Here is a 26,736-nt window from a genome sequence, read left to right on the forward strand (position 1 = left end):
TACCGGGGGATGGCATTTCCTTCTCCGCCAGCACCCTCCCCACAACCCTGACCCCCTTCCCAGCTGGGCCGGGAGCAGCCCCCTCATGTTGTCGCTGCTGCTGCAAACCCAGACCGAAGGCAACCGAGTGGAGCTCGTCCAGAGAGGGGGCCAGGCTGGGCCACCCTGCTGGCCCCCCTCCCTCCCCTTCTCAGGTCCTGGTGAGAGTGCAGGACCCAGCCTGACCAGCACTGGACTCATGGGCTAGGTCTGCTCCCAAAGACTTTGGCGGCCTGGAATTCCAGGCCTGAACTCTCTTAGATTTACTGGGGAGACAAAAGGTGTCCTCCTCCTCCTCTTCCTCCTCCGCCCCTTTGAAGAAGGGGTCACTATTCAGCTGCGACTCTGAGTGAGTATTGAAGGAGGTCCATGCTTAGGGTGGGTGGAAGAGTTCTACCTTTTGTCAAGGGCCTGCCAGAGGGAATGTTGGGAACGGAGCCTCCGAAGGAGCTGGGAGGAGGCTGAATCTCGAGCCTGGGTCCCCTCTGGGGCTTTCTAGAGGCTGGGATGATAATAATAGCCTCTGGGGATTGAAGTGCTACTTTCTCAGGGGCCAATAACTTTGCAAGTTGACTTCATTTTATTTTATGTGTATAAGAACAAATACAGGACTTTGTTTATAGAAACAGAAAATTATGCAGGGTTTTGTGTAAGCCTTGCAGAGGGTTTGTCCCATCCTTAAAGATCTCTAGAGATGTGGAACCTAACACATTTCCTGATGACCTGAGTTCAAATGCAACTTCAGACACTTACTAGCTGAATCTGGGCAAGTCACTTATTACTATCTACCTTGGTTTCCTCTACTGAAAATGGGGTAATAATAGCATTTACCTCTCAGGGTTGCTCACCAAATGAGATAATAGTTATAAAGTGCTTAACACTGTGTCTGACACATAGTAGGAGCTTTTGTTTCTTTCCTCCTCTCCTCTTTCCTTCTCTTCCTCCCTCCCTTCTTTCTCGATCCCTTCCTTCCTTCCTTCCTTCTTTCCCTCTATCCTTCTCTTCCTCCCTTCCTCTCCCCTTTCTTCCTTTCATACTTCCTTCCCTCCCTCCATCTATTTCTTCCTCCCTTCCTTTTTTCCTCCCTATCTTCCCTCCTCCCTTCTTTCCTTCCTTTGTTCATTCATTTGTTCGTTCGTTCCTTCCTCCTTTACTTTCTTCCCTTCCTCCGTTTTCCCTCCCTCCTTTCTTTCTTTCTTTCTTTCTTGCTTTCATCCTTCCTTCCTTTTTCCTTTCCTTCCTTCCCTCCCTCCATCTATCTCTTCCTCCCTTCCTTTTTTCCTCCTTCACTTCCTTCCTTCCTTCTTTCCTTCCTTTGTTCACTCATTCATTCATTCCTTCCTTCCTTCCCTCCCTCCACCCACTTCTTCCTTCCTCTCCTCCTTCCTCTTAATATCTTAATTCTAAAGATTCCACAATCAGGAATCTTTTTTTTTTTTTAAATATAATCTGTGTTTCAGCAGTGGAGAAAGCAGAGGACATGGAGTTGGAAGACTCCATTTCAAATCATGGCTGTACTGTTTATTAACCCTGTGACTGGTGCAAAGTGCTATGGCACTTTTAGTTCTACCTTTACAGGGTTGTTGTGAATGTCAAAGATGCTATGTATAAAATGCTTAGTGAGAAACTTAGAGCACCATGTAGCACCAGTTATTATTATTAATTTATAAGAGGGCGACTTAAGGGATAGAACTGGGATTCTTATCCAAGATCCACAAATTAGAGGGAATCTATGAAAGTGGAAAAAATATATCCTTATTTCAACATAACTGGTTTTCTTTGAAATTATGAATATTCTATTTTATGCATTTTAAAACATGATTCTGAGAAGGGTGCCATTGGCTCCACTGGACTGCCGAAGGGGTCTATGATACCAGCAAAGTTAAGAACTCCTGGACCTGAAGAGTAGTACTGATGGGTTGCTATCAGTCTGGAAGGAAGTATTTAGTTCAAAGCTTCTTAGACTGTGGGTCCCAACCCCATATGGGGTCATGTAAGCAGATGTGGGGGTTGTGAAATTATGATTTATTATGTCTGATTTGTATACCTATTTACCTGAGGTCACATAAAAATTTCTCGAGAAAAGAGATCACAAGTGGGAAAAGTTTAAGAAGCCCTGTTCTAGTCAGCAAGCATTTACTAAGCACCGACTGTATGCCAGGCACTATGCTAGGTGCTGGGGATACAAAGGCAAGAAAATAAAATCCCTGCCCTCAAGGCCTCTTGCTTGTGTTCTCAGCATAATGATCTATATCCTCATTTTATCATCAGTATGAGCACAGCTGTTTCCTCGATGTGCTTTCTTTTTTTTTTTTTTTTTTAATTTAATAGCCTTTTATTTACAGGATATGTACATGGGTAACTTTACAGCATTAACAATTGCCAAACCTCTTGTTCCAATTTTCACCTCTTACTCCCCCCCCCTAGATGGCAGGATGACCAGTAGATGTTAAATATATTAAAATATAAATTAGATACACAATAAATATACCTGACCAAAACGTTATTTTGCTGTACAAAAAGAATCAGACTCTGAAATATTGTATAATTAGCTTGTGAAGGAAATCAAAAATGCAGGTGTGCATAAATATAGGGATTGGAATTCAATGTAATGGTTTTAGTCATCTCCCAGAGTTCTTTCTCTGGGCGTAGCTAGTTCAGTTCATTACTGCTCCATTAGAAATGATTTGGTTGATCTCGTTGCTGAGGATGGCCTGGTCCATCAGAACTGGTCATCATCTAGTATTGTTGAAGTATATAATGATCTCCTGGTCCTGCTCATTTCACTCAGCATCAGTCTCGATGTGCTTTCAACACACTCACCAATCTCCTAAAAGAAATATTTGCTAAGTGCCTACTGTGTGCCAGTTACTGTGCTAAGTCCTTTATAAATACTGTTTTATCCTCACCACAGTCTGAGAGGTAAGTACTGTCATTATCTGTATTTGACAGTTGAGGAAATCGAAGCAAACAGAAGTTAAGTGATTTTCCCATGATAGTTCCATGGAAAAGGAAGACCTGGGGGCCTGTGGCTGGCTACCAAAAAGGTGTGAATTCCAGAAGGTTAGTGCAGCTTGGGCTTAATCTCAGTGGTGATTCTTCCTCTTTCTGTGATCTTTCTTCCAGGCTTGGGAACAGAACCAACCATCAGCTCCATGGAAGCAGTCTCACCTGTAGAGAGGAGGTGGTCTGGAAAGGGCCTGAAGGAACACGGGGGCCAAAAATCTCATAGATCCCCACTTCGCCCCCAGGAAAATAAAGAGCCTGGTGCAATGGCCGCAGAACCCATTGTGGGGTGGGTAGGCCAGCCCCATGGCCCCTCTGTGCTGGAATGTAAAGTAAGAGCCCTGAAGGAGAAGAGGATGTTGTCAGAGAAACAGGCCCTAAGTGTTGGCCTTGTCTCCCAAGAGCGACCCTCCCAGAAGAAGCCCAGGAACCGCAGGAGTAAGCCGGCTGCCGGCCCGCTGAGTGCTCCTTCTCAGGACCATGTGGTGGCCCCCCAGGCTCAGATGCGCACTTACCTAACAGACAGATTGTTGGACAGTAGTGATGACCTGGAGCAGGGGCCGGTGCACAGCCCCCCTGCAAGCCCCAAAGGCACCCAGTTTCCAAATCAGCTCGGTTTAGGGAAGGAAAGCCAGAGGCTCCCAGAAGGGGTATGGAGGCCCCCTGACTCAGGTCTATTGCAAGAGGCCAGTTATTTCCAAGCAAGCCCAACTCAGACCATTGCTCAGAACAGGTCAGAGATCCCAGGGCCTGGCAGGGATGTGACCCATATGCTTTCCCTGGACAGTGGGAAGTCGGGAGCCCTTGCAGAACATCAGGTCCAAGGGGGAGTCCTGAAGGAGATGTCTCTGGCCGTAGAGGGAGAAGACCCCATTTGTACAGCCACCTTACAGGAACACTTGTGGAAAGCGGACAGTTGGGATAGTTTAAGGAATGGCAGCCATTCCTTGTCTTTAGCTGACCGAGTGGAGAGGAACCGCCTTCTTCTGCAGGAGAGGAGAGGCCTGTCTGAACCCAGCTGTTCTCAGCACCACCAAGAAGGACCCCCAGCCAGAGCCCCGCGGGGAACCACACCAGGTGAGAGCAGCAGATAAGAGGTGTAAAGTCTGCTCTGGATCAGCTCTTTTCTGTAGCAGATATAGGAAGGCTCTGACAAGAGGCTTTGGGTCCAAATCTTTCATTGTTGAATTTTCTGCCCAAACATCAGAGAGTTCCCCAGCACCGTCATTTGCTGCAGTCCTGCTGTGAGCTGTAACCAGCTGAATCACAACCAAAAAGCCTCACCTGGTTGATTAAAGGGGAACAGCAGAGCTGTCAGCAGTGTCCCTTCTTAAGCATTACCATGGCCATGTCCCTGTTTGAAATATCCATGAGCCTCAGGTTATTGTGAAAATCCACAGCCATGCCAGAACTTCATCAATTTTGCTGTCTCGAATGAATAGAAAGCAGCTCCAACCCATAAAAAAGTCCCAGGGGGAAGCCTTGTCCTTTCTTGTTGTATATTGCTGCTTCCCTATTACCTTAGGTACAGGGTAAAGAGGGCAGGATCTCGTTTCCTCTCTCCTTCCTGCCCTTTTTATCCTTATAGGTCTATCTTCTCTGAAAGTCAATTATCTTTGAGATCCTTAAAAAACAACATCCTTAAAAACTTACTTTTACTTCAGTATCATTAGTACTGAGTCTGCCCTAAGCAACCTCTTTCAGGCTACACAACATGGGAGCGCAGCCCATTGGCAGTCTCTGTAGGGAGATAATTGTTTCAGGGGGCATTGTTTTCCTTCCCTTCTCCAAATGGCAGCTGAGGATGCTCCAGATTGTCCCACTGGTGGCAAGGAGAAGAGTTTAAGTGGGAAAATGTAGTCACACAAAAGGGAATGTGTCATGCGCTCTAAGCAGATTAGTGACCAGGGGACCTTAGGCTCCTGGGTTTTGTGATATTGTCTCTGACCTCTTCCTCTGTTCTGGATTCCAGAGTTGCCAGGGGGAGACCTAGACTGGGACTCAGGAGTATCCTTGCAGGACTCTGATGGGTGCAGGTAAGAATTCAGAGTTCATTTTTTCTTTTCTCCTTATCTCCCTATTCCCTGCTCTCTTCCTCGCCCCCCATCTCACATCACAATTAGCACTAGTTTAAATTAGCAGTATTAAAAATGAAAAGGGTGAAATTTCCATCAGTGAAAAGGAAATTGAAATAACTAGGATCCCTTTTTCCCAATAGTATGCCAATAAATTCTGACAATCTAAGTGAAATGGATGAATGTTTACAAAAACATAAATTATTTCAGATTAACAGAAGAAGAAATAAAATATTTAAATAGCCCCATTTTAGAAAAAAAATGAATAAGTCATTAATGAATTTTCTAAGAAATAATCTCCAGGGCCAGATGGACTTTATAAGTGAATTCTATTAAACATTTAAAGAACAACTAATTCCAATACTATATAAACTATTTGGAAAAATAGGCAACACCAAAGAAATCATAAAAAAGAGAAAAGGACCCACATGTGCAAAAATGTTAGTAACTAACTTTTTTGTGGTGGCAAAGAACTGGACAATGGGCAAATGCCCATCAGTTGGGGAATGGTTGAATAAGTTATGGTATAGGAAAAATAAGTGTACCCTACCAGATTCCTTTTATGACATGAATGTGGTGTGGATACCTAAATCAGGAAAAGCTAAAATAGAGAAAGAAAATTATGGATCATTTTCCTTAGTGAATCTTGATGAAAAATCTTAAACAAAATATTAGCAAAGAGATTATATGAACTTATCACCAGGATAATACACTATGACCAAGTATGAGTTATACTCGGAATGCAGGGCTGATTCAATTTCAGGAAAATCATCAGCATAATTGACCCTATTAATAACAAAACTAACAGAAATCATGATTATCTCAGTAAATGTTAAAAAAAGCATTTGGCAAAATATAACACCAATTCCTTATAAAAACACTAGCGAACATAAGAATAGATGGAGTTTTCCTTAAAATGATAAGTAGCATCTACCTGAAGCCATCAGCAAGCAGTATATGTATTGGGGATAAAATCTCGAAGCATTCTCAGTAAAATTAGGGATGAAACAGGGATGCTTATTATCACATTATTATTAAATATTGTCCTAGAAATGTTGGCATTAGCAATAAAAGAAGAAAAAGAAATTGAAGAAATTAGAGAGAAAATTATCATTCTTTGCAGATGATATGATGGGATATTTAGAGCATCCTAGAGAATCAACTAAAAATCTACTTGTGAAACAATGAACAACTTTAGCAAAATTGCAAGATATAAAATAAATCCACATACATCATCAGCATTTTTATATATTGCAAAGAAAGCAGCAAGAGACAGAGAAATCCTATTTAAAATAATTGTAGACAACATAAAATATTTGGGAATTTACCTGCCAAGACAAATCCAGGAACTATATGAACACTAAATGAATTACAAAATATTTTTCACATAAATAAAGTCAGATCTAAACAATTGGAAAAATATCAATTGCTCATGAGTAGGTCAAAGTAATATAATAAAAATGACAGCTTTACCTAAATTAAACTACTTATTCAGTACCAATCAAACTGCCCAAAAATTATTTTATAGAGCTAGAAAAAAAAACAAAATTCATCTGGAAGAACAGAAGGTTGAGAATATCAAGGGAACTAATGGGGAAAAAAATGCAAAGGAGGGTGGCCTAGATGTACCAATCTAAAATATACTATAAAGTGATGAGGAAGGAAGGAAGGACAAGGAAGGAAGGAAGGAAGGAAGGAAGGAAAGAGTCTCCTTCAGTCTACATTCAAACTCTGTCAGTTCTTTCTCTAGAGATAGATAGCATTTTTCATTGTGAGTCCTTTGGGATTGTCTTGTATCATTGTACTGCTGAGAAGAGCTTAATCATTCACCATTGTTCTTTGCATAATGTTGCAATCATTGTGTACAATGTTCTCCTGGTTCTCAGGATACATTTTAAAGTTTTATCTTCATTATTAACATTTTCTCCCAATACTTTCTTAAGATGAAGCAATCAACAAGATAATAAATCAAGTCCTAATCTGTAATATAAATGTCACACTGAAAATTTAGCAATTGGCTCTCAGAAAGGTGTTGGAGCTTGGCTCCAACATACCTCTTGAGACAGGATTCTCAGACTGGATTTACCACCTCTTTTATGAGTGTATAGCTTTGAGCTAATCATTTAACTTCTGTAGGTATTTGTTCCCCATCTACAAGACAATAAACACTGTAAAGTAATGGAAAAATCACTGAACTTGGAGTCAGCAGTTCTGGCTTTTCCATTTACTAACTGTATGACTTAACAAGTCAATTATTTTTCTGGATTCGGGTTTCATAGGATCATAGCATCTCAGAATTGGAAGAGCTTCAGAAATTATCATCTACTTAAATCTGTTTCTGAGCAAGCATGTTTTGTTGAATATCCCTAAGTCTGGTCTCCACTTGAATTTCTCCATAGGAGACTCTCTACCTTGGAAGTTGGCCCATTCCACTTTGTGGCAGCTCTAATTGTTAGAAAGAATATTCTGAAATCAAGCTGAAATTCCCCTTTCCTAGTTCTGCCCTCTAGAGCCAAGCAAAAATAAGTGTATTTTTATTTTGACAGCTCTTCACATTCAGAAAGACAGCTCTCTTGCCATCTCCCCAGTAAGCCTTTGCTTCTTGAAGCCAAATAGCCCCCATTCCCTCAACCAACATTCATGTAGCACAGTTCCTAAGCCAGCAAATGAGTGTAGTTTCTAAGATCCCCAGAACAGAACAAAGTATTCCATTTGTGGTCTAACCAGGTGTGAGTACAACGGGATTACAGCCTCCCTCTGTTAACGCAGCCACTCCCTACACATATTAATTTGGCTTCCATTAACACACCATTGACTCATATTGAGCCGGCGTCCTGCTAAAACCCCAGAATATTTTTCCACTGTCCTTGTAAAATTGATTTTTTGGACACCAAATAGAGAGATCTTTTGGGATTCTGAATCTGGCTTTTCTATTATTTCTTCTAGTTTCATGTCATTAATAAGCACACTAACCAACCTTCATTCAGCTCAGTTCAACATTTAAGCTATGTAAACAATCTCTTGTGAAAAAGACAAAAAAAAAAAATCTTTGCTAAAAAATTTTGAACGGGACATAGCCCATGACACGTCTCTGAGGCACCTTGGCAGACATCTCCCTTCAGGTAGAATTAGTTCCTTAATGACTATTTTTTTTGGGTTCTAGTCACTCAGCTAAATGATCAGTGAATCGTCAAGCATTTGTTTAAGCATATTCCAGCACTGTGATAAGCACAGTGGGTCCAACAGCCCTTGTTCTAGGCTACCCGAAGGGAGAGTCTGCGCTCAGGTGCACTTTCCAGGTCAAAGCTGTTCTGCTTGAAAACTAGGTCATCCCCAGCCCACCGGTGAGTAATTGCAGGCTGAAGAGTGGCTCCATGCCAGATAGTTCACAGCTCCCCTGGTCCAGACCGAGAATTCTCTGTGGAGGCTGAAGCTGCCAGATCTGTTTGCAGAGATGTGCAGAGGCAGGAGCCCCTTCCACCTCTCAACAGAGGAGTGCCTGGAGGCTGTGTGAGATCTGGGCCGATATACCCGTGGGGAGAGGAGGCAGGCTGGTTTCCCTTCCTGTGGGTCCCAGGACAGCCATGGGCCCGGGTCTGGCCCACCTGGAGGGGTGAGAGCACAGCAGCATCCATCACCACCCCCAGGGGACGGCAGGTACCCCACCTGTCTCCGCAGTAGCAAAGACGCGGGAGCTGCTTCCAGTTTTCCAGCTGTGCAGTGATCTCACCCCTCCTCAGTGTCCTGTGGTTTGTGCTGAGGGCTAAGGTCGACAGTACTGGCTTCCATTGTCCAGGACACTTCCTCCCTTCCGTTCAACATGAAACCTGATCTTTCCTCACACCCTTTGTCTCTGCAGACAAAGAGCAGGTTCTCCACCCCAACATCCCAGACTTAGCAAAGATTTATGTGCAGAAGAATAACATGAGGAATATCATTCTGGCCAGGATTGGGATGGGGGGGACAAGGAGAGGAAACAAGTGGAGAAGGTATAATGGTCCAGATCCATGTTAGTGAGACACTGTACTAGGGGTAGAGCTGGAGGAGAGAAGGGGAGAGACACAGGAGATGCTAGTGGGATAGAATTGATAGGACTTGGTAACTGATTGGATGTCTGAATGAAGGCAAAAGGCAGTCAAAGATAAACTAGTGGAGCAGCTAGGTGGCCTAGTGGATAGAGCGCCAACCCTGAAGCCAGGAGGACCTGAGTTCAAATCTGGTCTCAGACACTTTACACTTCCTGGCTGTGTGACCTTGGGCAAGTCACTTAACCCCAATTGCCTAAGGAAGAAAAAAAGATAAACCCTTTGGCTTTAAACCCAGAAGTAGAGGTGGACCAGAAGAAAATGCCTAGAGTCCAGTCCATATCTAAGCAATAATCTCTTCAGCATCAAACTAAGGAGACAGAAAGAATGAATAGAGAGAAAGTGGATGAAGAATAAAGAGAATATGTTGTCTGAAGGGATGGAATGATACTTGTCATAGATTGTTTTGATCATGTGACTCCATGTCTTCTCTTCGTTCCTTCCCTCCTCTCTTCGTTTTTCCTTTCCCTCTTTCCTTCCTTTCTTTGCTCCTCTCTTCCTTCTTCCCTTTTCCCCTCTTCCCTTCTTTCCCTTTTTCTTCTTTTCCTTTCTCCCTCCCTTCTTCCCTTCTTTGTTTTCTTCTTTCCCTTTCTCCTTCTTTCCTTTCTTTGTTCCTCCTGCTTTCCTTATTTTCCTTCTTTCTCTCTCTCTCTCTCTCCTTCCCTTCTTTTCCTCCTTCTTTCTTCCTTTCTTGAATGAATAGAGAGAAGGTGGATGGAGAATCAGGAGAATGTGTTATCTCTTAAGGGGGGAATGATACTTGTCAAAGGTTGCTTTGATTCTATGTGACTCTGTGTCCTCTCTTCCTTCCTTCTTGTCTTCCTTCCTTCCTTCCTTTGCTCCTCTTTTCCTTCTTCCCTTCTTCTCTCTTCCCCTCTTTCCTTATTTTCCTTCTTTCTCTTTTCCTCTCTTCCTCCCTCCTTCCCTTCTTTTTCTTCCTTAATTTCCTTCTTCCTTCCTTCATTTGTTCTTCCCCTCCTTCCCTTATTTCTTTTCCTCCTTCCTTTCCCTTTCTCCTTTATTCTTCTGATAAGCTGTTTGTTTATACCTCTCTCTCAGACCACCCTAGACCTTCTTTGATTCGGAACCAAATCCAATGGGGCTTTCCTTAGGTTATAAAGGTAGATAGGACAACAATGCTAGGAGATTGAAGTGCAGATGGTTACAACTGAAAGATGTCAGGAGGCAGTAGGAGGGCATGTAGCCTCCCATCCCATCTACTCAGCAAGGAGGGAAGGTGTCCTGATGATGGCAGGTCTTTCTTCCACCTGACTCACCTGGATGGAGTATAGGATTGCTCCTGTATGGGGTATGTGATAGCTTCTGGATGAGGTATGGAATAATTCCTGTATCGGATGTGAGATAGATCCTGGATGGGGTGTGGAGTGGCTCCTGTAATGGGGTATGGAATAGCTCCTGGATGGGATGTGTGATGGTTCCCGGATGGAAAAGGAGGTGAATGGGAGGAAGGTAGAGAAGTGTGATGGTGGCAGATTATTGAAGGACAATTGGACTGGCCGCAGGAAATAGCATTTTGTTATTGTGGTTGGGTTGTTTTAATTGTGTCCTAGTCTTTGTGACTCCATATGGCATTTTCTTGGCAAAAATACTAGAGTGGTTTGCCATTTCCTTCTCCAGCTCTTTTTACAGATGAGGAACCTGAGGCAAACGGGGCTAAGTGACTTGCTCAAGGTCATCCAGACAGTAAGAGGCTGAGGCTGCATTGAACTCAGGGAGATCAGTCTTCCTTACTCCAGACCCAGTGCTCTGGCACCCCTTGTGGCTCCAAAAAATTAGCATTGTGTGGGTAAATAGCATGGCAAAAGTAAATAGCAGGTCCCCTCTCTCCAGGACAGAAAGACCATTCCATAGACAGCAGCTATTTCCTCCATTCCCACAGAGGGGGCTGCCCTCAGGGCTACAGTATGAACCATTTATTCATGGGACCCTTAAAGCTTCCATTATCCCAAAAGGTGCTGGAGACACTGCTAAGCAGGAAGCCTTAAGTATTTTCAGAAATGGGCTATTTTCCCCTCCAGGATGCTGTAGTTGTTGAAAATCTGGAAGGTATTAAATTGTCTCCTCTTTAATCTTCTTCCTTTGGAACTGAAAGAGTTAAAGTCTAGTCTCATTGAAGTAGTCATTTAAGCAGATTATTTTCACTGGAAGGAGGAACACAGCTGCCCAAGCAGACCAGTGGGCTGTCTGCCCCCTTCCTGGAGGACGGCAAAGTCTGAGGTGGGTTTGGGCATTTTCCCATGTGAGACCCGACCCTCCTGACTTTGGGAAGATGCTGAGCCTAAAGAATGAGCTGTTCAGTCCTGGCTCCTGGAGGCTGGGGAGGAAATCTCGTCCTGGCTAAAAATCCACCTAGTAAAGCAGCTTAAGGTGATGGAGGAAGAGGAAGGGAAGGAAGGAAAGAAAGAAGGAGGGAAGGAAGGGGAAAGTGCCAGTGAGCAAGAGCCCATAGTTATTCTCAGAGGATTTGAGACTGAGGCATCTGGAGCTCAGACACCCAGAAGCTGGGATATTGTGCTCCTAGGAGTCTGGGACCCATATTTAGAATAAATTCCTTCTCTTAAAAGGGGAAAATTGCACCTAATTTAAGTTTGTATCTCTTTCCCCATCTCCCTGTGCTCAATATATTTTTAACCGAAGTGATTTGAAAGAAATTAGGATTAGATATGGACTGGAACACACAGGTACCACATAAACATACATGTGCACCAGGCACACACCCACACCATACATGCACATGCACACATGACCACCACACTGCTCCAATGCACACAGGTCTATGTGCACACGTATGTGCCATGTGTATGCACAGGTGACCCACAAATACGCACATCAGTACCATGTGTGCACCACACACACCCACTCCTCACACCCATACACGTCCCTCACATATACATGGTACACATTTACACGACACACACTGTGCACACACAGCCGCTCCCTCTGAGAACCCCCCCCCCAGCCTCTGTCTTTCTTTTCTAGAAACTCTAGATTTCTTTTTCCTTTTTCCCTTTTTTGTGGCAGCAAACAAGCCCCAAGGATGGGCTCGCTGCTTTTTAAGGGTGGCCGGCCCCTCGTCCCCCTGAGTCGCATTATTGAATCCCCTTTTCTTTTAATTGCTTTTCTCAAGAATGATTTTTTTCATCCTTGTCATTATAACTTGCCTGCAGGCTGCACAGAAAAAAGGGGGGAAAATACTTTCCTAATCAATTGAGAGCCTGGCTTTGTTCACGGCTGATGAAAGGGCTCGCCAGCGTGTTGCAAGTGGAGCGGGCAGAATGGTGATTACAGAGCAGGGCAGGCGGGAGGCTGAGCAAAGCGGAGCCGGCTGCCGGGCCGGCAGCATCAGGGGCACCGAGGCCCGTGTCTTCACCAGCGGGCTGTGTGATGAATGCCCCAGACGGCAGGGCTCCTCGGGGCTCTCGATTGCCTCGGCTGGCTGCCAAAGGCCGAGAGCTGGACGCGGGCATCTCCCCGGGCTAGCTGTCCTGTCGGAGTTCATCCCCCGGGGCACACAGCTGTCCTTGGCAGAGCTGGGGAGAAGCTGATTGGCACGGAGGAGAGAAAGCCGAGGAGGGGGAGGGCTGGGGGGCTCCTGCAGAAGGCATCGGTGCTGGCGGCAGACCCGGGGCTTTCATTTTCACACCCACGCAATCTCCTGCCTGCCAGGCTCCCAATTAAAAGCCTGCCTGCCTAGAAGGCACCCCCCAGAAAGCAGCATGTATTGACAGGAACAGAGCCATAGGCCCAGAAGCTGCCTCTCTCCCCCTTCTATGAGCTCATGGAACAAGAATAGAAATACAGTATAGGGAAGTTTACTCTTTCCAAAGCACCAACCTTTGCACTGTCATATTTAATCCTCAAACAACCCTGGGGAGGGACAGGAGGGCAAGAGACACCCAATTTTAAAAAGAAAAAAACCTGGGCCTCGGAGAACTAATGTGACTTTTCCAAGATCACAGAGTCAAGAAATAATAACAACGCTGGGAATAGATTCTTAGTCTTCTGGTTCAGTCTATGAATGGATAGAGGGAATAAAAAAGGCTTTATTTGGTATTCACTATATGCAGGTCAAAAGATGCACGAACAGGAAAGCAGACCCTGCCCTCAGAAGGCTCCCATTCTAATAAAGGGAGACCACCCAGAAAGGGCAGTTGGGGACCCCAGGGACAGAAGCAGAAGGCAAGTGATGGACAGCTCCTTTCCAAGAATTGTCTCCTCACTGACGCCTCTCTCAGACTTAGAGTTGAAAGATGTTCAGTGTGAGGGACGGGGTATACAGAGGAGACTGGGAATCGGTGAGGGTGAGATAAAGTGAGCCCAAGCCTCTGAGCTTGAATATGAGTCTGAAAAGGAGGCTGGCAACAGGCACGAAGGTGTGGAAATGGCTGGAAAAGCTCCAGACCTTCCCTTAGGACCTTTGCAAATGGACCACTTGCTAGGAGGGACTGACTCTCCCTCCAGTACCAACCCCCCACTCTGTGTGCCCTGGGGAACTGTCTTGGTGCTGATAGCAATAAGAGGCCCTTGTTGGTCCAAGAGCAATGTCTGGCATGGAGTAGGTGCCTAAATGCTTGTTTATTTAATTGTACCACAGAGATAAGTCTTTTATTTTTCTTCCTGGGAAAGGTAAGCCCAACCCAGGACTGTTAATATAGCAGGAGGGTATGAGAGCAAAGAGGGAAAAAAATCAGAAACCTGTGGTGAGCTATGGCCAGTCATCTCTCCAAACTCCTCCTGATTGCTTTCCTTGGACTCTCAGGCCTGCAAGAAGCAGAGCTCAGTCGGCAGAGCCAAGATCTGGCCAGAGGGACTCTGAGGTCCCACTCCAGGAGTTGACCATCACACACAATCCTCAGTGGTCAGTGAAAGGGGCCTTTTATCTGTAGCTTCTTGTTATATCTAGAATTAATCCTAGTTTTCACCTTGCTTGCATTTTACAGCCCCTAACTTCATTCACTTGGTCTATACCACCTTCTATGGGAAGGCTTCCCTGATCTTCCCAGTTGTAATTCAGATTCTTACATCTATACTTACCTCTTAACTTATATGTTTGTAGCAAAATGTAAACTTCTTGGGAGCAGGGACTCGTGTGTGTTGTTTGTCTCTGTATCCACATACATCTGGCACATGGTAGGTGCTTAATCCATGCTTGTATAGGGAATGGAACTGGAATGGGCAGGAAAAGGGGGACAGGAGAGCTGTCCTGACTCACCTTAATCCGCTGCATCTTCTTCACCTGCCAAATGAGGAGGGCCACCCGATAGCCAAGTTTGAGACCTTGAACTGGAAAATGTTAGGAAAGAAAAAGGTAGAGAATCTCTGAATAAATCCCTATTTAAGTCCCACCTAAAATCCTACCTTATACAGGAAGCCTTCCCCCACGTTCTGAATTCTATTGCCTTTCCTCTTTTATTTCCTTTCTATTCTGTGTATAGCTTATTGGTGTATATGTTTGTGTGTTGTCCATTAAATGGTAAACTCCTTGAGGGCAAGGCCTGGCTTTGCCCTGTTCATTTGTACTCCTATTTTTGTAGCCGCAAGACCTGGCATATAGTACATGCTTAATAAGTGTTTACTGACTGATTATTATCTGTTATTACTGTTACTGCTGCTAGTCTAGGCTATGCTAGTCGGCCAAAATCATTTCCAGCATCTCTTTCCCTCACTAGGGAGTCAGCATCCAGGTGCTTAACCAGTGTTTACTGATTGATTATTATCTGTTATCACTGTTACATAGCCTACCCGGTCTAGTCTATGTTAATTATCCAAAATCATTTCCAGCCTCCCTTTCCTTCAGTAGGGAGTCAGTGTGTGCTCTCTCAGGTGCTTAATAAGTGTTTACCGATTGATTGTTATCTGTTATCACTGTTACTTAAGCAAAGTTAATTATGCAAAAGCATTTCCAGCTTCTCTTTACTAGTGACTGTGCTCCTTGGTGCTTAATAAGTGTTTACTGATTGATTGAAAACCACTCGGGTTCTGCTCCTGGCCCCAGCGGACAGTCACCAGGCTCCCCAGTGCACCGGCTGCAAGGAGCCCAGGGTCGCCCACCGGCCGATGTCCCCTTCCCTTCCTGAGTGTTCCCAGTTCCTCAGGCGCCGTGTGCCCTCTAGTGAGGGCTCCCAGGAGCACAGCAGCTTGGGAAACCCGCGGGACCTGCGCCCAGCCAGGACCTTGTCATTGTTAAACCACTTCTAATCCTTGTTATTTTCCTCTAATCCCTCCCGGCCCCTCCCGCGGCTCGCTGCCTCCTCCAGGGCCTTTGTTCCCAGCCAGGAGCTGCTGCTGAGCCCCCGGAATGAGCAGGCCCAGCGGCTCCTCCAGCAGGCCCGAATGAAGGCCAGGACCAGCCCTCTCCGGGCCAGCCATGACATCGTTCCGGCCGTGGCCGTGCGGCTCCCCGGCAGGTGAGTGGGGACGCAGGGGCCGGCGCTGGCCCTCGGGAGTGCGGGGAGGGGCCGGGCGCCGGGCGGCTGCCTTCTCTGGGCTCTCTGCCTCTCATTGTGCCTCATCTACACCTGGAAACCGGCCTGTGGCGTCCTTGCGCCCCCCTCTTCACAGCCCGCCCTCGCTGGAAGCCCCTTTGCTGTCCCGGCGAACCCTCCCTGATGGCCCATGCTCCCAGAGAATAATACGGGATCCTTTCCCAACACTAGCGTCCACAACCAGGACCCGGAGAGGACGCGACTCCCAACCTGAATGAGACTGACTATGGTTTTTTCTCCCATTGCAAGGGCCCTCCATTTGGAGATGGAAAGCCCTTCCAGGCGAGTCCCTTCATTGCACAGGGTAGGAACCAGGATTAAGTGGCTTGCCCAGGTTGTCCAGGCCAGGGTCTGAACCGTCCTCTCATTGAGGGCTGGGCTTCTCTCCTTTCAGGCAGTCTCAGAGGGAATAGCCAACAGTTAGAGAATTCCCGGCTTGAGGGATTTTCCCCAAAAGGCCCACACTCTCAGTTCTTCCCTGGGACGTTTCATGAAATCATCAGGGATGCTGAGCCACACTTGACAAGGATTGACCAAACACCTGCAATATCCAGCCCTTTTCCTTCTTCCATTAGATCCAGGACCAGAGAAGGTGGAAAACAAGCCTGCCCTTTGCTGAAATCCTCGGCCCTTGGATGTCCCAGAATCTAAGTTGACCCTTTCCCCTCCTTCAGGACAGGCTCAGGGCTTATTTAGTTCAGTGTCTGGTTCTTAGGAAGTAAATTTAAGAGCATTTGTTAATTTGTTGACTTGGCTGACCAGAGAGATCTGCTTATTTTTCCTGAAGAGCAGTCTCAGATTTTGTTTTGTTAAATTAACCAAGATCCTGGGTATGGTTCAAGATGGTGTTTAGGGGCAGCCGGAGAACTCTTTCTCTCTCCATCCTGGAATGGAGACGGAAGGGGAGATGCCCTCTTTTTATTTGAGGATCTCAGAGACATCCCTCCTTTTTAATCCCACTCCTTGAATGTCAAAGGCCCCCTTGGAATGAAGCTTTCCTTGGTGCTCTCAGCCAAATGCAAGGTTAGCTCCTTGACCCTTCTTTTATCCTTCTAGGGATGCTCCTGGGCTTTGGCTCATAGCTCCTGCCCTTGTTCACTTGCTCTGTTTTCCCTGTTAGGGCACGAGTGCTTGTATTTATCCTAGATTTCCCACGCTGCTCCTCAAACATACTAAATGTGTTGGGTTAAATTGTTGTTCTTTTGGGGAAGATACAACAGCTACATATATCAATATAATATAAAATAATGGATAATGGGGTCAGACCGTCATCGGAATAGCCAGACATACCAGATATGATGGTCTCAGGCAGCCGTGTAAATTCACACAGGCTCTTGTTGACAACCAAGGACTTCACTGTCTCTTTGAACCCCAATTTCCCCATCTGTAAAATGGAGATAACAATCCTTGATTTACCAGTCTCATAGGTCCGAAAGTGCTTTGTGAACCCCAAGTATTCTAGTAATGTGAACAACTAGTAATAGTTCCAGTGCACATGACAGACGTCTAACGTTTGCTGAATTGAATTGAATTGAATCAGACACTTTCTGCACACAGTCAGATGCGCCCCCACCAAACACACACACTATACATTGACATGTATTTTTGCACCCTTTTCTAACAAGCGCACACATAGGCATCGGCATAAATACACAAGTTGTCTTTCATTTCCATTTCTGGGCAATCATCCAGATGCAGAATATGAAAGAAATGTCCTAATGACTCCATCTCCAGCTTTTTTCAGCAGAATCGGATAGAGGAAGGCTGGATGAAGAGGAGGATGTTGTGAGAATAAGAGAGGAAATAGGAATATGTGTGGCAAGTTCAGTAGTATACACGTTATCCTAGATGGAACAGAGAGCCTGTATCCTGGGGCTAAGGCTGGACAAGAGATTGGAGGCAAATTATGGAGGATCTTAAATGCCAAACTAAGGAGTATGTACTTGATCCTATTGATAACGGCGGGAGCCACTGGAGCCTCCCTCAAGGGCTGGATTCAAATTCTGACTGTCACTGAATTAACATGTCATCTTGGGCAAGCAATTTTGTCTCTCCACGCCACAGTTTCCTCAACTACAGACTAAATCAAAGCTTCTTAAACTTGGGTCAAGATCCCCTCTGGGGTCAAGTAACTGAATGTGAGGGGTGTGAAAACTGTGGCAACAGTAAAAGGTTTCTGAAAGCAACGGCTAAAAATTAATTTAAATCAAACTCACAATGCATCTGAGAGTTTTTTGGCAGTTCTTGGCATACTTGGCAGTACAGCACGCACACTTTGCATTGCACGTGCACAAACACTGCCAGAAACACCTCGGATCAGATTCGAGACGGGGTCGCTGGAAAAATTTCTTGGGCAGAAAGGGGCTGCGAGTGGAAAAAAGCTTCAGCAGCCCTGGAAGGGATGAGCTGTAAAGTCCCTTCTGGCTTTATATGTTTATTTATCCTATGATCAATGTCATGACATTTCAGATTAAGCCAATTTGAGCCAGAATGACCTCCGTCTTATCCAGTTTTGGGTCCCTCTGGGGTTTGGTATGAAGTCACTTAGTCCCTTTGTGGAATGAAGCCCCACTTTGGGGGAGCGAGCTTGTGGTCCTGAGGATCTCCCCCAAGTTTTCTCCATACCCTTCCCTGTGACCCTCATCTCTTCTTTGTTTTGTCTCTAATCCAGGGACGCTGGATGTGGGGTGGGCCAGAATCCCAGGCTGACCCTCGCCTCCCAAGATGGAGATGCTCCTTATGGGGGGAGCCTAAGTGACTCTTCCAGCGGAGAGTCCAGCTGTGGCCAGAGGAGGAAGCGAGGGCCTTCACCCTCCAGAGTCCGCTTTGAAGATGAGTCTGCCCAAGATGCTGAGGTCCGGTATCGGGAGAGGTCGCAGCAGCCTCCAAGGAGAGCTCTGGACTCAGTGCTCCGGGCCCTGGGTCAGGGACCCCTGGTCTCCAAGCCTGACCTTTCCAACTACATCAATGGTGACTTCCAGGCCCGAGAGGCTCCGGGGGATGAGGCCTCCTGGGGATCACCAAGCAAAGGAAGCGCGGGGGGGCTGGGCAAGAGGAGCCTCCCTGGGAAGATGGCCGAGCTGACCGTTGAGGGCACGTGCCATGCGTGTGGCTCCTACCTTCAGGGGGTGCCTCGAGACCCGGAGCTGTTTCCTGTGGAGAGGAAGATGCCCCTGGGCAGGAGCCACAGTCGGGACAGGGAGGATGCCCGGTGCGGGAGAAAGGGGCAGGGGGATTCCCAGCCAGAGCCCTCTGCTGCCCGGGGCCTGGTCTCCCCGGTCTGGATCCTCCCGTCCCGGCAGCGCCTCCACACGGAGCACATCCGAGAGACTTACATCGGGTGCGTCTCCTTCCCCGATGAGGCGGACTCTGCTCTGGACAGCACCGACACCTCTGACAGCTGCAGGACGGACAGCGAGGAGGCTGGGACCCCTTACCGCAGGAGCAGGGGCAGAGCCCGGGGGAGTGGCCCCCCAAGGGGCCGCAGGGCCACAGGCCCTCAGAGACAGGGCAGAGAACCCCACCCAGAGAAAGCGGAGGCAGGAGGCAGGGTCCAGGAGCCTCGAAGTGCCCCCGAGGGCTCCTCCCTGCCCAAAGAAGACCATGGGCCCCTGTTCCCTGTTCCCGAGGCCAAAAGCCTTTCCAAAGAAGTGCGGCCCCCCCTAGTCACTGCCAGACAGAACTGTGGGTGGGCCCCCCCAGGAGATACCCAGGTGCCCTGTGGGGCACTGAATGCCATGGCCCCTTGCCAGCAGCTGGCGCTGTCTGTGCCAGCAGTGGAAGCCCAGATTTCAGGGAGCCAAGAGCCCCTCAAAAGTACGGCAGCCTCCCAGCCCCCCAGTCACGGCAGCCCAACAAGGAGACCCGGTCGTGGCTCTCCCCAGCAAGCCAAGAAGGCCGCTCAACCCTTCAAGCCAGGAACGTGGGTCCCTACTCCTCCTGCTGCGAAAAAAGCCTCCTCACCCGCACCTCACAGAAAGGCTGTGCTGGCCCGGAACCTTGGGCCAGACGGCCAGAGGAGCCCGGCCGGGGCTCAGCAGCTCTCCCCGAGAGAGGACGGGGCAGCGGCGGGGGACGAGCCTCGAGAAGGAATCCCGCCCGGGCCCCCCAAGATCAAGGAGCTCCTGCTGGTCCCATGTACCAGCACCGGGTCCGGGGAGCCGCAAGACAGCCCGAGGGATCGGAAGGAGAAGGGCCCAGCCCGGCCGGAGTCCGAGCCCTCCCCAGAGAAAAGCAGAGACGGTAGGAGGGAGTTCTGGGCACGGATGTCACTCCAAGGGTGGGGATTTCACTCAAAATTCTTCAAAAAAATATTGAACCAAAATAGTTTTAATTTAATTTAAATTTAAAATTAATTTAGTCTTAAATAACTTCCTTTTTTAAAAAAATACCTAGTGTGTGAAATAAAGCACTAAACTTGCAGTCATGGGTCTGAGTTCTAATCCCAGTTCTGCTTCTGTGACTTGTCACTTCATAGCTATGGGCCTCAGTTTACTCATCTGTAACATAGGGGACTTGTGATGACCAGAGGAACTCTGAGGTCTTTTCCAAACTCTTTGATCTTGTAACTAATTAATCTAGGTCTCCGTTTCCTCACCTGTCAAAGGGGAGGGAGTTAAATTAGATGCTCTTGAAGGGCCCTCCCAGGTCTTGAGCTGGATCTTTTTTTAGAATTAGAGATCATTTAATTCACTTTCTAATCAATTTATTATTATTTAATTAATTAAGGGCTTCCACTCCTGGCAGTCAGAATGATTGTTATATATGACATTGTACATATATGTATATATACACATTGTACATGACTATTTTTATTTAAATTAACTTAATTTATTATCATTTAATTGATTAAGGGCTTCCTCTCCTGGCAGCCAGAATGAGAAGTCCACCTTGGTCCTGGGCTCTTCCTATTATACAGGACATTGTACATATATGTATACGTACACATTGCCTATGTCTCGGTGCCCAAAGGATAAAGAATCATAGCTCCAAAAGTCTGGAGAATTACTGAGTTTTATTTACAACTTCTGGAGCTAGAATCTCCGCATTGCTCTTCTCTTTCCGTTGTCTCGGAGTTTTAGCTGGGACGGCTTCTCAGGCCCCTCAGAGGCAAGCGGAAGGTGTCCTAGAGGGAAGGGAGGCAGAACACAGAGTGTGGCCCCCAGTGACCTGAGCCTGCCTCTGGACAGCTACCTGATATTAGGTGCGGCAGATTAGTGGAGAAAGAGAACTCCTGGTTCCTGCTGGGGAAACTGAGGCATCTGCAAAGACCCTGAGTTTTGTGGTTGTTGGAATCACTTATTATTAAATCAGTCTCCTTTGCTGAAGGAAGCTGGCTCCAACATGCCCAGGAGAGCTGATTGTTAAATTTTCAGTCAGCATTTACAACTCAGAAATCCACAAGTGCTACAAATCAGGGTTTAATGTAGTGTTTGTTATTTGTTTGAACTTAAGAAAATAATAGGAAAATGTTAATAATATTGGTTCAACTTGAAAATGCATCAACCTTATTCTCCCCTAACCCCCAAAGAGCTGATTGTTAAATATTTACTATTATACAATCCACTCATTCACTTTTGACAAGGAAAAAAAAAGCACAGTTGTGCTATGTTCTATCCCCCTTTCTAAATCTAATTCAACAAGTTTTCTCAACTGTCAAATGAAGGGGAAAGAGTTGAACTGCATGCCCTTAAAGAGACCTTCTGATCTAGAGCTATGATGATCCTGTAGTACGGTTAATATCTTAAATTTAATAAACAAGCATTTATTAAGTGTCTACTGTTCACAAAGCACTGTGGTAGGTGCTGGACATATAAAGTCAGAAATGAAAAGCATTACTCTAAAAGCTTGTATTCTGCTGGATCATTCAGCTAATGATGTTCTGAAGTACTTTATCAACCAAAGATCTCTGGACCTTTTTCAGAACAGAGGGAAGTGAGCAATCTGAAATGATCATTTTCCAGTCTTTGTAGAAGAGTCAGCTATGAAAGTAAAACCCCTTCCTAGGACCCATCAGGAAGAAGGCATTATGCCCCACCATCAACGCCCAAAGCCAATATTCTGTTTAAACTACTTCCTGCACATCAAAAATTCTTTCTTTTTTGTCGCAAAATTCAATTTATATATTATCTCAGTATTGAATTTTTTGCAAAATTTTTTTATTATAATTACATTATAATTTCACACCAAGACAGAACATTTAAAGATAGGGAGATGCTTTGGACAATTTCAGCAATGACAATATGCTCTATTTAAGTGAATTGTGAACAGTGAAAAGTGAAAAATGAATAAGACAAAGATATAGACCTTTATCATCATGTGGAGATTAAAATTATCCCACCTACGATAAGACAGGCTGAGGCAGAAGTCTGAGCCAATGGCACTTTATTAAAGGGTCACAGTCTCCTCTAATAAGTGGATCTCGGATCTCCCTCATGATCTGAGATGCCGTCTCCTTCCATTTTTATATTAAATTTTTTTTTTATTTTTTTATAAGCCCAATTTTTATAGGGCAAGATGTACAATCATTCCAGAATAGCTATACCAAATACAGAATAATTCCATTAAATAAACAAAATAATATGTCAGCAGGATCACAAGCTGAGTAAAGTAAGGAATATCTCCACATAAAATGGACAGGCTTCTCCTTCATTTGGGCAGAAGAAAATGATACAAGCTAACACAGTCAGTGACCTAAGTGGTCATAAAGTTGTCGCCTGTTCCTATTGGACAAGCGATTGGTCCAGATGTATAAAGCTATTTTGGGGGACTTTCCATGTAGTTGTGATCTCTGCCGCACTGGGCTTGGTCACCATCACAAGGCAAGACAAGGGTGGAGGACTTTTAGTTAACTTCCTATAGTTAAGCAAGTACACTTAGAATCTGCAGCTCACAGCTCTGGGAGCTTATGTACAGAATTTTGATATGATTCTCTTAAATTGATCAGTATTGATTGGAACAGAGTAGGGGTCCAAATAAATTATTTTTTTCATTCACCATTGCCTGGGGGGAAATGTCTCCTTTCAAGTTTTTATAGAGTCTTTATAAGAATAATCTATATGTATATATATATATATTGAGGGTTTTCCTGGTGAAAACATGAGGAGAGAATAGGTAAAATTTGGCAGAAGATTTTCTGCATTCTGCCCAACAAGTTAAATACAAGAAATGGAACAAATCAAAACTGATTAATCTGTTAAATTAATAGTAATAAGAATAATAGCTATTATTTAGTTATTTAAGGTTTGTAAAGTGAGCCTTACAACAAGATTGTGAGATTTCAAGATACCACCTCACACCTATCATATTGATTAATATGACAGAAAAGGAAAATGATAAATATTGGAGAAGAAACGTGGATTGTATAATAGTAAATATTTAACAATCAGCTCTTTTGGGGTTAGGGGAGAATAAGGTTGACACATTTTCAAGTTGAACCAATATTATTAACATTTTCCTATTATTTTCTTAAGTTCAAACAAATAACAAACACTACATTAAACCCTGATTTGTAGCACTTGTTGATTTCTGAGTTGTAAATGCTGACTGAAAATTTAACAATCCAAAATTTAACGATCCAAGACAATTCCAAAAGACTCATGATAAAAAATGTTATCTGCTTCCAGAAAAAACAAAACAAAACAAAACAAAAAAAAACTATGGAGTCTGAATGCAGATCGAAACACACTATTTTCTCTTTACTTTTTGATAGTTTTTCTTTTTGTTCTTTCTTCTTTCACAACATGACTAATATCTATTTTACATGATTATACTTATATAAAAGTCAAATTCCTTATTATGTTAGACAGAAGGGAGGGAAAATAGAGGAGACAAATTTAGGGTTCAAAATCTTATTAAAAATAAATGTTAAAATTTTTCTCTGCATGTAATTGGAAAAAATAAAATATTATGTTAAAAATATTTACGAGGTAGATATTATGGGTATTGTTGCTCTCATTTTCCAGATGAGGAAACTGAGGTTCAAAGGGTTACATGATTTGCTAGTTAAGTGTTGGAGATTCAAGCCCAGGTTTTTCTGAGGCATTGTGGTGAGTCTAAGGATCTAGATAAAAATCCTGGCTTTGCCTTTTCCATCAGTGTGACTTTGGGCACAGCTGCTTAGCCCCTGTGGACTTCAGTTTCCTCATCTGTAAAATATAGAGTTTGACTAAATGACTAAAGTCTTTTTCAGTTAGGTCTACGACCATGCAACTTTCTACCACCACAGTGGGGACATCACACATATGGTCAATGAAGCACATCCAAAATGGAATAGGAGGAAGAGAGCAGACTGGATCACATTTGGAAAACTGTGTAGTATTTTTAATGATCTCAAACTGCTCCTTGGCACAAAGACCTATTATTCAAAGACAAATGTTCTCCCAGGTATTTTTCCTAGTAGTTTTAATCTTGGAATGATACAGTCACAGGAGCATTAGGGTAATGGGTGAAACAAGGGACAATGGGAAAAGTCATGGTGAATCCAAGTGGGCTGATCCATATTTTCAGGGGTAACTACCCTGTCTCTTCTAATCATACATTTCTTAGATGATCTCTTTCTTGTGTAGGGGCAAGTAGTAGGCAAGATTAAGGGATAACAGATGGAATGTCCTAGGAAGTCACTGATATCCAGAAAACATAGCAAAGCCTAGAGGAAGGCCTCCAGGGTGGGACCTCTGTGGAGAATGCATGGAAAAGCATGGACACGAATCACCAGATGAGAAGGCTTGAGTAAAACTCTCAAGATCCAGACCCACTGGGGTATTTGAGCATCATTTGCATATAGTACCATTTTTCCCAAATAACTCAGATTCTTTCTCTCTTCTTCTTTGTGTCTCTGTGACATAGGGATGATCATGATTGACTTTTGGTCATAAAAATTAATTTTTTTAAGAGAAAGTAACCCTTTTTAAATATAATTAAACCAATTTATCCATCCCGGTCTCGTCACCATACCAACTACATGGCTTCACTTGCTAAAACCACCACTATTCTGCTTGAAGTTTATTAAACTATGTATACTGTATTTCCTAATTTTCCACTTGTTTTTAGTAAAAAAAAAAAATTTGTCTTTTTGAGGACTTGAAACATACCAGATATGGATGCTGGGACCTGCCTGATGTCTCTATGATTGTTGCAGGTGGATTCTTGGGTCTTTCTGAGTCAGCTGTGACCAGCAGCCTCAGCTCCACAGGCCTTACGGTCTCATTGGCAACAGAGCAACCCCAGTCGAGCAAGGAGATGGAGGACAAGCTCCAGAGGATAAAGCCCAGCTCAGAAAAAACAATCTCAAAACGGTGAGTGACTGAAGGAGGGTTTTCCTGTCTAACTGCACAGACAGTCCCACGGTGGGGATTATCTTGGGGCTTCCTGAATTGCCTTGAGAATCCTGGGGGGTCTCTGAAATCCTTTCAAAGGGTCTACATATTCAAAATTAGCTTTTTTAAAAATTCTATTTTATTTTAAATATTTATAATAAAGACTTTTTGAACAGATCCTCACTAATTTTTAATAGTGTCAAGATAAAAGTTTGATAAAGTTTCTCTCTGCTTCAGAGTCTTACTCCAGACCAGGTTTAAGTTGCCTTTTGTAGTATTTTCTCACCAGCTGACCAACATATTTCAGAGCATCACCAGGGTCCTCTTCAGGCCCCAGCATCCCCTCGATGACCATTCCAGCCGGTGGCAGCAAGAAAGGAAGCAGTATCTCTTCAGCACTTGGCCTGAAGAAATTCTTCTCTCTCTTGGGCCAAACCACTCGCCAAAAACTGGGCAAATTCCGATGCTACAGCATGGAGCAGATTCCTCCTGCAGCCTCTGACCAGGGCCAGCAGAATGAAACCCACCAAGCCCCTAGCTCCAAGATGAAGAAAGCACCTTCTCTGCAGTCCCTCCAGCTGGTGAGTCCCAAGGAGCCATCATCCCCTCTGGAAGGTTCAGCCCCTTCTTTTTGTGGTTGCTGTGATCTTAGATTTGGCCCCGGGGCTTCTTGCTGTTAGAAAGTGGGTATTCTGGGAAGCTGGCCTGGGACACTGACCATGGCAAAGAAACGGACCTATCTATGCTGACACAACCAAAGAGAGCTGGGTCTTGAGTCAGGGAGATCTGAGTTCAAATCCTCCTTAGATATTTTTATTAGCTGTAATGGGTTTCAGTTTCCTTGTCTATAAAATGAGGATTTGGGTTGGACTCGATGCCTTCCAAAGTCCTTTTCCAGCTCTGTGCTCTTATGATCCAGCACACCCTTGAGATGCCAGTGGGTCCCCTTGAACATAGGGTGAAGTGGACCATGGCCCAAACTTTTCCTCTTTAAAAAAGGGAAGCTTCTCCCTCGTGATGCAGCGCCCAAAGTCCTGAATTTAAACAGAAGAGATCCAAGTTTGACTTTATCTTTCATTAGCTGTCTGGCCATGGGCAGGTTATTCTGGATGCTGGATGCCGGAATGTTTTGCCATAACTTCCTAACATGGACTAAATGACTTACCCAGGATTACATAACTGGTGAATATATGAGGCCAGATTTCATTTCAGGTCTCCTTGACTCCAGTTTTGCTTCAGTTTCATCATCTGTTAAAATGAGAAGAATCATATTTACACTACTTTCACAGGGTCATTGAGAAATTGCTTTTAAAAAATTGCTTTATAAAATACAAATTGCTATCATTTTGCATTTATATGATGCTTTAAAATAAGAAAAAACACTTTACATATGTTATCTCATCCAACCTTCACAACAATCCTTTGATTTAGATGCTATTATTATCCCCATTTTATAGATGAGAAAACTGAAGCAGAGAAAAATTAAGTGACTTCATAACCTAGCCCTCTACTGCCTTTCCAAGAGTAAGGTATATACCTCCCCTCCCCTCACTCTTTGGCCCAGTGACATTGGCCACCTTGTATTTAGTTTGTACATATTTGTTTGCTTATTATCTCTTTATTAGCTTATGAGCTCATGGCAGCCAAGGGCTGTCCTTTGACCTCCTTTATATTCTCCAGTATTTAGCACAGTCCCTGGTAAGCACAA

At 44.7% G+C, this 26,736-nt stretch overlaps 1 protein-coding gene across 1 annotated transcript in view; it reads left to right on the forward strand.

The window, feature by feature from the left end:
* The first annotated feature begins 208 nt into the window (after positions 1-208).
* The window catches only part of KIAA1614 (KIAA1614 ortholog), a 45,249-nt gene continuing 18,721 nt past the window's right edge, over positions 209-26,736 (forward strand). Inside the window, exons 1-7 of the mRNA XM_031936984.1 lie at positions 209-388; positions 3,166-4,122; positions 5,018-5,081; positions 15,484-15,633; positions 18,383-19,953; positions 24,851-25,007; positions 25,336-25,609. Coding sequence (XP_031792844.1) covers positions 3,195-4,122; positions 5,018-5,081; positions 15,484-15,633; positions 18,383-19,953; positions 24,851-25,007; positions 25,336-25,609 — 3,144 coding nt within the window. The 5' untranslated portion in view covers positions 209-388; positions 3,166-3,194. The remainder of the gene's footprint in view (positions 389-3,165; positions 4,123-5,017; positions 5,082-15,483; positions 15,634-18,382; positions 19,954-24,850; positions 25,008-25,335; positions 25,610-26,736) is intronic.

The sequence above is a fragment of the Sarcophilus harrisii genome, chromosome 4, assembly GCF_902635505.1.
Source record: "Sarcophilus harrisii chromosome 4, mSarHar1.11, whole genome shotgun sequence".
Classification (NCBI taxonomy): Eukaryota; Metazoa; Chordata; class Mammalia; order Dasyuromorphia; family Dasyuridae; genus Sarcophilus; species Sarcophilus harrisii.